This window comes from Orussus abietinus, unplaced genomic scaffold (genome assembly GCF_000612105.2).
Source record: "Orussus abietinus isolate OABI.00-Male unplaced genomic scaffold, Oabi_2.0 scaffold656, whole genome shotgun sequence".
Taxonomy (NCBI): Eukaryota; Metazoa; Arthropoda; class Insecta; order Hymenoptera; family Orussidae; genus Orussus; species Orussus abietinus.
The window spans coordinates 1,758-13,072 of record NW_019394820.1 but is presented as its reverse complement, the minus strand read 5'-3'; the positions used below and the strand labels follow the sequence as shown (position 1 = coordinate 13,072).

Genomic DNA, 11,315 nt, shown 5'->3' with positions numbered 1-11,315 from the left:
TGTATGCGGAACCGAGTTATTGACTCGAATCCAAATTCGAGTTGCCAATGTTTGAGTAATTAGAGTCGTTTTATTCGCCATAGACTCCATTAGCCGCGTCGAATGTATGCGCCACCGAGTTATTGACTCGAGTCCAAACTCGAGTTGCCAACGTTTGAGTAACTCGAGTCGATGAAGTACTCGACTCGTTATATCTTTTGGACTCGAGCCGTCGTTAATCGAGTCGTTTTATTCGCAATAGACTCCATTAGCCGCGTCGAATGTATGCGGCACCGAGTTTATTGACTCGAGTCCAAACTCGAGTTGTCAATGTTTGAGTAACTCGAGTCGATGAAGTACTCGACTCGTTATATCATTTGGACTCGAGCCGTTGTTAATCGAGTCGTTTTATTCGCAATAGACTCCATTAGCCGCGTCGAATGTATGCGGCACCGAGTTATTGACTCGAGTCCAAACTCGAGTTGCCAATGTTTGAGTAACTCGATTTGACGAAGTATTCGACTCGTCACATCGCTACTTATGTTACAAATGTGAAGTATTCGAAATTGAAAAGCGACTTCATCGTTATCATGTATAAATATAGGTTTACATTTGCACTTTTTATCAAATATTCAGAGCAGGATATGAAAACTATTAAATGGTGATAAGGAACATCTTTATACGTATAGGAATAAAAAGCATTTTTATATAGTTAGTCATATTGTCAATAAGACAGTTTTATCTCACTAATACGAAAACTTCAAAATAATAATTAACTAATTTGTTTTATGTATAACAAGTTGTAATTACAATAAAGAACACAGCCATGAACTTAAGTTCTCATACTTAAATGTATTATTGTATTTCTGCACATTTCACGAATCTGTTCATAAAATGAAACATGTTTCTCTTAAAATACAAATAATTTAAGAGATCATAGACTCGACTTATGTCTTACAATAAGTATATTTTTCATTCCTGACTGGGAAGAAAAATAAATGAAAGGAGAAACTTAAAATTTAGAATCTGGGAATATGGCAGTCAAGAGATCTGGCTTATTCACCTTTCCCATACTATTTTTAGGTATTTTATCAACCACTTTCAGAACAGTGGGAACAGCATAAGCCTGTAGCGATTTCTTCGCATATTTCCGTAACTGTGATAATATTACCTCAGATCCTTCCCTTGCAACAACAATGGCTGCTATCTAAATCAATGGGAAAATAGAATAAAAATTATTATTAGAAATTTACTTCAAAATAGAGCACATAAGCCGTTTATTTTGAAAGTGACCTAAGTCGATTTGTCAATTATTTTTTGTTGACTGTAGTAACGTGTACAACTTGAAAGTAGCTGTCATAAACAACATTTTTCGGATAAGTATATTCAGAGTATACGATAATTTTGTACACATACATTTTCGTAGTTTTCTCAATAATTAAAAATATTACTTTGAAAATGGCCTAAGTCCAATCCATTATTGATAATGTCCGAAAGTGCGGATTTTCAAATGTCCGAAGGCATTGATGAAGGTAATTTTAATTAATTAGTATTTAAAAAGTTAACCTCAATTTTGGACAGTTGCTTTAGTTGAATAATCTGTACGTTTAATTTTTGCAGCGAAAAAAAACAAGACCGTTTAATTCAGTTTTTTGAGAAATTAACCATATAAAATTTTCTATAAGATATCAATGGATGAAAATGCAGAGTTTAAAATTCTGGATTTATTACCACGTCTGGGTAGACCAAGAAAGTTCGAAAATATTGTATTGACACCACTTTATAAAAATATAAAACGAATTACAACAGCGAAATTCAAGGACATGATGGATTTATTACAATATATACCACCGGAGCATCATGACTTCTTCAAATTCCTCCCACATACACAAAATGTTGATGAGCAACAAATTGTTATGTAATTTATATAGTTAGAAGATTTCCTGAATTGCATAAATTGTGTTTTTAACGTGTTGTCAAGAAATATAAAATAAATGGAGTATTGGTCTTTCAATTTGAAGCATTTTAAGTTGTCGATTCGACTTGGACTCTTTCAAATTTTATAACAAATCTAGTTGTTAACTTTGAAAGTGGCTTAATTCCATTTGTGGGAAGAAAACACATATTATTCACTTAATAATTCCTATTATTTTAATAGGAATTGTAAATTTAACTCTCTTAGATACACTTAAGCAGGGTGACACATTGGTATCGTGTACGGATATTTTTAATTTTATTGAAACACAAACTCTAAAATATCTCAATTTGAACATAAATGAACTTAGGTCACTTTCAAAATAAACGGCATGTAATAAAGCCATTAATGACAGTACTGGAAAAATTAGAATACGGAAATTAACATGAAAAACACACTTCATTATCAGACTATGCATATACCTTTTGACCCCATGTAATATCTGGAAGCCCAACAACTGCACAATCAATTATATCAGGATGCCCAAGTAATACGGTTTCCACTTCCAATGCACTGACTTTGTATCCTCCGGTTTTAATAATGTCCACAGAGCTTCGACCTAGCATCTTATATATACCGTTTTCATATTCCACAGTATCACCTGAAATTATTCCAATTCACTTTGGGAATAATGCAATATCACGCGCATGTACTGTGAACAGGTACGCACATTGTTAAGGTGAAGTGAAACACGTCGAGGAACTTGATCGACGTCGACAAAGAAGATTTTTCTAAATGCCTACGTTGCCGACGTTCGTTTTTATATTGACAACTGTGTTGAATTATATTGGATATTGTACCAAATGGCATATTCCACCTGTCGTTTTCGTACAATAAATATCAAGAAATCGAAGTAAAACTCCAGAAATCCTCTGGATTCATGCTTTCTGGGGCCCTAATTGACTGCAGAGGGACACCCTGCACCATCTGCGATTTTCAGATCAATTAAATTTTCACTCCAAAACCTCGTATTTCCATCGTTTTAGCATAGAAGCGCATACAACACTTTTTTTGCCTTTATCCCGTTCAAATGCGAGTTTATCGTTTACCAGAGTGTTCTAAATTGTTGTAAAATTTGCCTGACCATTTCGATTCTCATATCACATTCATCATTCGATAATTAGCATATTGATCGAAATATGAGAGCTCGACGTCATTTTGGTTCTGGTCTGGGCTGAGTTAAAAAATCTAAATTTTGAATGTGTCAGGACAATTCTTAGATGATCACGAGTAATGTGTCGAAGTTTCGGACAGTTTGGTCTAATAACCTTAAAAAAAGTGTTGTATTCGAATCAACTGATTTGAAGGGGGTTTCACTTCACCTTAATGAATTATTTTAATCATTTTTCAAGAAACATTACCTGTTTTAAACCAGCCATCACTGGTAAAGACAGCTGCAGTGGCTTCTGATTTATTCCAGTATTGTCGAAAAACGGAGTCTCCTTTAACTTGCAAGTCTCCGCTAATGGGACCCTTAGTTTTAGAAAATACATCCTTCTTCTCTGCTATGTTTTGGACAAGAATTTCAGTATCATCTTCAGAAACCCCTGGTTTCATCACTCTTGTACTTACTCCAGGCAATGGTGTACCAACCGTTCCTACAAAAAGTGGCCTTAGAAAAGTGATTACCTTATATGGAAAACTTGTACGCTAAAAGACACTTGTTTATAAAATAATAATGCTATCACAATGTACTGATACCTGGAATTCGTTCACCATCTAAAGGATTTGAGAGTACCATACCAGTTTCGGTCATCCCGTATCTCTCTAGTAATCTATGCCCAGTTATTTGCTCCCATCTATCAAATATCGGTTTAGGAAGTGGCGCTGATCCACTAACCATTAATCTAACAAGAAAGATTATTGTTTTAATCGTCAACATTGTAGCAGCCTCTTGTGCATCGTATTTAGAATGATAAGATCCCACTGAACACCAAACCTAACAATTACGTAACTTAAAACTAACAAGTAACATAACGTTTGTTACAATGTAATAACCAAACGGTTACGTAACATAGAGCTAACTAGTTACAAGACATTTGTTACAATGTAGTACCTTAACAGTTATGTAACATGGAGCTAACAGGTTGCATAACATTTGTTACTATCATATGTATATAAATGTAGCGTAACTTTGTTACTCTCATCTCACATTATGTTACTGTCCTGACTGTGTATATGCAGCACATATTTGTAACAAAACGGAACTACATGGGTGCTGTCATTTATTTTATTACATCATCGTCATCGTCATTGTCATAAGATTAACTTATGTCATATTTTGTTTACTACTCGTATGAAAAAATGTGACTTTAATTCATACGCGCATATACATTATCAGTCATTGTTTGCTAGTCGAATGAAATCCTAATTGTCTTTAAGTAAAATCAGATAGTTTATCATTACATAATTTCATTGAAAGTCTGATCTGTCATTTAATATCTACCTATTGTCAAGTACCAAAAAATAATTAAAAATAAAAAATTATATAATTTTGGATAAAATTACGTGATTTTTTTTATTAAATGTATGAAAAATTAACATTATTTTAAGGTAATTGAAATTATAACATTAATATAACATGCTACATAACATGTTACGTTACTGATTGCGAGTGGGAAATAATAACTAACATCTAACGTCCATGTTACTTTTAAGCTACATAACATGTTAGTTTCGAAAACGTAACATTTACCCAACAATAAATATCAAAAAATCGAAGTAAAACTCCAGAAATCCTCTGGATTCGTGCTTTCTAGGGCCCTAATTGACTGCAGAGGGACCCCCTGCGCCATCTGTGATTTCCAAGTCAATTAAATTTACACTCCGAGACCTCGTATTACCATCGTTTTAGCATAGAAGCGTATACTACACTTTTTTTTTTGCCTTTATCCCGTTCAAATGCGAGGTTATCGATTACTAGAGTGTTCTAAATTGTCGTAAAATTGTCCTGATCCTTTCGTTTCTCATATCAGAGCCTTCGATAATTGTATATTAATCGAAATATGAGAGCTCGACGCCATTTTGGTTCTGGTCTGGGCTAAGTTAAACATTTTTTTCCAAAAATCCGAATTTTGAATGTGTCAGGACAATTCTTAGATGATCACGAGTTATGTGTCAAAGTTTCGGACAGTTTGGTCTAATACCCTTAAAAAAAAGTGTTATATTCGAATCGACTGATTTGAAGGGGCTTTCACTTCACCTTAAATTGGATTATGGGGTCATAAGATAACGTGAACCAACGTTGATACACCCGCTCCCCTCCTCCTGTGGAGCGGGAGAAGAAATGAAGTTTTTCGGTTTTTAATCTTTTACGCGCATTTTAATTGTCGGATGTTTTTGTATAAAATTATGCGTATATAAATCTTAGAGATCTAGGAATTTTTTCAAGATCAATGAGGGTTATTTAGATCTCTAAAAAAATTTGTGAAATTTAACAACTTTAATTAAAAAATCGATTTAATTAAAAGATCGATTTTCAGATAGTGATATCTTATTTCCTTATGTGTAATCTGTCAAAAACTGACCATCTGACTCATTCCGTGAATATCTAGTTATTTCGACTGTCAGTCTCTGTTGGCAAATATCATTCAATACTTAAAATACCCACTAGGAATTTCATGTGACTTTCTCACTTCTGACATTATCAATTGTATATGGTCAACTCACTTGTATTGGGAATCTGAACCAATTTGATTTTTACTAACAAGGAAACATTCCCAAGTGTCCGCCCCCGATGTTATTGATTTTCATATATGTCGAAGAACACAAAAATCTAAGAGATACGTGTTTTTTTATATCTGCAATGGTCCACATTTAAGGGGTGAAACAACCCCCCAAAGTTTGGCGAAAATTCGATTTTTATAACAATTTTCGTAGAAGCAATGGAGGGATTTCGACGAAACTGGGTATAAACGTATTCTGTATAAAGATGGTGAAAACACAATATTGTCCAGCAATGCTACAACCCCCCAAGGGGATGAACTACCCTTCAGGCGACATTTTTTTCTAATATCTATTAAACAAGCACTCCTACTTAAGTTCCACTTACGCCATATGATTGCTCACAAAAAATTAAGAAATACGTGTTTTTTGCTTTTTGTCAATAAACATTCACACATCGGTTGTAAACAATGAATGTAGGTGGTATACGGGTATATTTTGACTAGCTATATTGGGTTATATCGTGACCAATTCATTGTACATAAATCTTGTGAACGTGCTAAATCCTCAAAATGTCGTTGGTTTTCATAGCATGCAATTATTTATTAATAAATTTAAAAAAAAGTTTAATGGACTAAAATAGTTTCGCAACCTTATATATACCGTTTTCATATTCCACAGTATCACCTGAAATTATTCCAATTCACTTTGGGAATAATGCAATATCACGCGCATGTAGTGAGAACATTTACGCACATTGTTAATATTGACTCGAGTCCAAACTCGAGTTGCCAATGTTTGAGTAACTCGAGTCGATGAAGTACTCGACTCGTTATATCTTTCGGACTTGAGCCGTCGTNATTTATTAATAAATTTAAAAAAAAGTTTAATGGACTAAAATAGTTTCGCAACAGATCCGATGACGCAGTCATCACCCGTTTCCATCTAGTAATACAATCTCCTTGGTGAAACGGTAAAATTGGATTTTTACTGTTTTTACGATAATAGAGTTAGCGATATTCGTAAATAATTGCATAATATGAAAACCAACGACATTTTGAGGAATTAGCACGTTCACAAGATTTATATACAATGAATTGGGGTCACGATATAACCCAATAAAGCTACTCGGAATATACCCGTATACCACCTAAATTCATTGTTTACAACCGATATGTAAATGTTTATTGGTAAAAAGCAAAAAACACGCATTCTTCATTTTTTGTGAGCAAGCACATCGCGTAAGTGGAACGTAAGTAGGAGTGTTTGTTTATTAGATATTACAAAAAAATGTCGCCTGAAGGGTAGTTCACCCCCTCGGGGGGGTGTAACATTGCTGGATAATATTGTGTTTACACCGTCCTTATACGGAATACGTTTATGCAAAGTTTCGTCGAAATCCCTCCACTGCTTCTACGAAAATTATTATAAAAACTGAATTTTCGCCAAACTTTGGGGGGTTGTTTCACCCCTTAAATGTGGATCATTGCAGATATAAAAAAACACGTGTCTCTTAGATTTTTGTGTTCTTCAACATATATGAAAATCAATAAGATCGGGGGCGGACACTTGGGAATGTTTCCTTGTAAGCGCATGATGATTAAATAAGACTAGTATGTTGATAAATTAACAGCTTACACTAAGAGGTGAGAAAAAGTACCAACCTTATTTTAGTAGTGCACACATTATGAATATACTCAGTCATTTTAGAATTTTTACTGAAAAGTTGATCGAACTCTTGTATTAGCTTCACGTAGATAGTAGGCACTGCCATGTACATATTTACTCTTTCTGTATTTGCCAAATTGATGCCAAGAAGTTGGCTCCAGACACTAGAGGTTTCGAATTTTGGTAGCATGACACAACGTGCTCCAGCATAAAGTGAACATAGTAGCACATTTACTATTCCGTGAATGTGATTCAAAGGCAATGTATGCAATACGATATCCTTCTCCGACCACTTCCATGCACTCACCAGTGCATTAACTTGTGACTGCAGATTTTTATGAGTTAGTACTGCACCTTTACCAATTAATATTATCATTACTTTTTAATCAATATTTCTTTCATAATTACACCTAGAAATAGCATCTAAACTAAAAATTCATGCATCATGTTGACGCATGGTCGGATGATGCCAGTTATGTAACATAAAGCTGTTGCAATATATCTCATGTATCATAATATGATAATATACAATATGAGTATAAAAGTGTAATTGATATTAATTAGTCACTCAGTAGTTCTGCGTAAGAAAGTGGACATACCTTTTGGCTTGCCAGTAGTACCTGACGTATACACAAACATGGCATCGCTTAAATTATAAAAATCGTCTTTCATGCCAGCTTCGAGTGAATCCTCTGAATCACTTTGACTGATTTGCTTATTATTTGCCATTTTATCGCTAGGTTTCATTGCCAAGATTCTGAGTGTATCATCAAATACTACAAGGTGCTTCTTTGTGTTATTGGCGAGAGGCTCCAACAGTGGTACAAGTTCTGATGTAGTGACTATCACCGTTGCATCAGAGTCCTTAATATAATAATCAAGAACTGGTGTTGGACTTAAAGCACTTAATGGTACAGCTGAAAGTAAAGGAATTTCATTATTTTATATCGGTGAAATTGGGATTTAGGGGACCCACTTCCGACGACCTTGATTTTGATATGTTGCCAAAATCACCCTACTGAGAGACCTCCACAAAGTTTTAGCCACTGCTCGATGTTTGTTAAAAAGTTATTAACAAAATAATTTTTATGATTTGAATGTACTTTCGTTGAGTAGACATTTAAAGACTCAGAACATACAACAGTAAACCATGCACTTAATTTTGTGGATTCTGAAAGTGGAGTTCATAGGCAAAATGTACAAAAATTATGGAAAGTCGTGCAAAAAAATATTCCTTGTTATGGTATCTGCGATCACTTCATGCATTATCTTGCTGAATACTTATTTAAAATAAGATATCATTTTGGCAAACGTATTGACACTTTCTTAAAAATCATGAGTTTGATACATCCATTAGAATATAATTCGATATTTAGTATGTTTACTTGAATTAGAATTTGATATAGTATTGTAGTTAACAGATGGTCAGATTCTATCTGTGAACCTAACCTAATCCAAATTAATTTGAACTAAGTCGCTCTAGAACAGTTCAGAATATTAACGTATGTTTAACTTTATATATCGTATCTGTAATGTTTCGAATGATTTAATTTAAGTTAATTTAGGTTAGCCTAGGTCAACAGTTCATATCGAGGTAACATGAGATGTTCTGTCACTGGTTAACTGTAGCAATACATGAATCTTTATATGTATATTCAACAGCAAGAAACAAAAAACAAGCAATGAGCGATGACGGAAACCTTGTGGAGATCACTCAGCAGGGTGACCCTGCGAATATATATAGAGGGCAAGGTTTTTGAAATTGGGTCCTTTAACCCGTTTTACTTTTATTCTTATCAATAGACAATAAGTCGTTGAAATTATTCCGATAGCCTTCTATTCTTCTTCAAAACTTCAATTTGAAGTTTTGAATCAGGACTACACTTTATTATTTCATATAGTATTATTCAATTTTTGAATACATTTTTTAAAGTTTTGAGATAGTTTTAAGAGTTAGCTATTTTTATATCATTTTTAACACTCGTATTCAAATAAATTACATGTATTTCTTTTTACCTATTTGACCACTCATCCAGCATGCCCACTGTGTGATGACATAGCTAGCATCATTTGGTAACATAAATGCAATTCTTTTCTGCAATACGCCATCAAGCATTTGTGAAAGTTGATTTGCAAATTGCCGAGAACTCAAAAATAAACCCCGATATGTGTAATCTCCATGTATGTCTCGCAAAGCTGTTTTATCACCAAATTTCACGGCTCGCTTGAAGACAGGCACCACTCCAGACATCTGTATTAAGACTTCAGTTATTATCAACAAAGTTTCTTCATTATGTTTCATCGACATTACCAATATTTTAATTTTCAAGTATCATTTTTGTATATCAAATAAAACAAAATATACATTTACCTGCTTGTTTTCTATGACATTTAAAGCTGCATGGGTTTGTTGCAGCCGCTTGGTTACAAGTGGAAAGCAGGATCGAATGGATGAATTAGTAAACGAACAGAATTTATAACCCAGAAAAGAACTCATTGCGAAAGTCTAGAAAATAATCTTGCTGCAGGCTTTGGCGAATCGCTCCTATTTCCTGTGAAACGTGGTGGAATAATAATCAAATATTCTGCAATACACGATAATTTAATGTAAACTTTCAAATTCTAGAATAAAGCATTGCTCGGTGAAAGAGTCACCGACCTGCACTTTTACTCAATATAGGATTACAAATTTTAAGAAAAAAGGAACTGTATACAAACCTTAGATCAACGTCACTTTTCAGGTTCTGAATTATTTCATTCTTGAAAAAGTATGTAATAAATACGTAGAAGCAAGAAACGCCAGTTAGCGTTTCAGCAAAACAAATTTACGCATTGTCATCTCTTTGTTTTAAGCTAAAGGGACAATTATCGAATTTAAATGAGTCGGACAAGTAAACGGATGGGCTTCTTTACTCTGAATTAACTTTACTGATTTAAATAACGAGTACTTTTTTCACTGTACTATACCGGTAAATTCCGAAGTCTCTTAGAACGACAATGCTTGGTTAAAATGCGTGTTATCCAAAATAGTTTAGATCCGCGACGCTTGGTTGCGCCACTGTCCACAAAAATGAGTTTTACTTGTGTAATATACGTGGTTTTCTACGTGCATATTATAACGTATAATACGTTTTTAGTTTTCCACGTGAGCGCAAAGTATATTACGCCCTTCTACTTTTAAATATAAAATGATAATTCCAGAGGGAAATTTGATATTAAACAGGATTAAATCGAAAGAATTTTACACACAAGCGCCAAATTAATCATCCCTTAACAATTTTTACATATATACACGTATGCTGAAAGACGTTAACCAGGGTTGGGTAAGTATAATACGTCAAGTAATATACATGGTTTTCTACACGTATATTACAACGTATAATACGTAGAGTTCGAAAATTCTCGGTAACATTAAATTGGAAAAGGTAACAGTGAAACATACCGTAAGTTACCGGGAACATTGAGAATTTAAGAGAACGTTAATTTTGTTATTTATACTTTAGGTTTCTTCGTTTAAATAACTTTTTTTTTTTCAATCAACTTCAAAGTTCAAGCTATAGAGCAGTAATTACTATTAGAAAATATTGATTATAGGGTCGTATTTACCTCCAGCTAAAAATATTCACGTATCTACAACTTTACGGAAAATTCCATGCGATTTGTTTCAAATGAACTAATATTTCATTCTGCGACGAAGCGAATGGAAGGTTTTGATTGGCTACGGAGAACGTACAACGGAAATTCCCCTCTACGGTGTTTCTCTATAGCTAATCGAAACCTCTCGTTCGCACTATTGAAAAATGCAAATTCTCATAATTTCTCGATAAAAAAGGCTTTGGAGAAATTACCGATAAGTTACCGGGAATTTCTCTTCGTTTCTGACGTGACTTACTGAATTTAGAACTTTATTAATACGTCCCTAGTTTTTTACGCAGGCATAAAGTATATTACCCCAACCTAAATGTGCAAAGCGCATGCGCAATATCGTCAATAACCAATGAGAGTCCACTTATTTACCTGTAAGAGAGGT

At 33.9% G+C, this 11,315-nt stretch overlaps 1 protein-coding gene across 3 annotated transcripts; it reads right to left on the bottom strand.

The window, feature by feature from the left end:
- Positions 1-811: 811 nt before the first annotated feature.
- On the bottom strand, positions 812-10,291 carry LOC105702799 (acyl-CoA synthetase family member 3, mitochondrial). 3 transcript variants are annotated; one of them, XM_012430648.2, is made up of 9 exons: positions 10,004-10,291; positions 9,657-9,870; positions 9,302-9,536; positions 7,885-8,202; positions 7,282-7,639; positions 3,656-3,801; positions 3,316-3,552; positions 2,377-2,555; positions 812-1,186 (listed from the first exon to the last, which is right to left on the bottom strand). In XM_012430648.2, the coding sequence occupies exons 2-9, from the start codon at positions 9,780-9,782 to the stop codon at positions 992-994; spliced, it is 1,794 nt and encodes a 597-aa protein (XP_012286071.1). In that variant the 5' UTR covers positions 9,783-9,870; positions 10,004-10,291; the 3' UTR covers positions 812-991. The 3 variants fall into 3 exon arrangements, with proteins under 3 accessions (XP_012286071.1, XP_012286070.1, XP_012286073.1); XM_012430647.2 differs by having other exon boundaries at positions 9,657-9,837; XM_012430650.2 differs by lacking the exon at positions 10,004-10,291 and having other exon boundaries at positions 9,302-9,547; positions 9,657-9,795.
- Between the last annotated feature and the right edge of the window lie 1,024 nt (positions 10,292-11,315).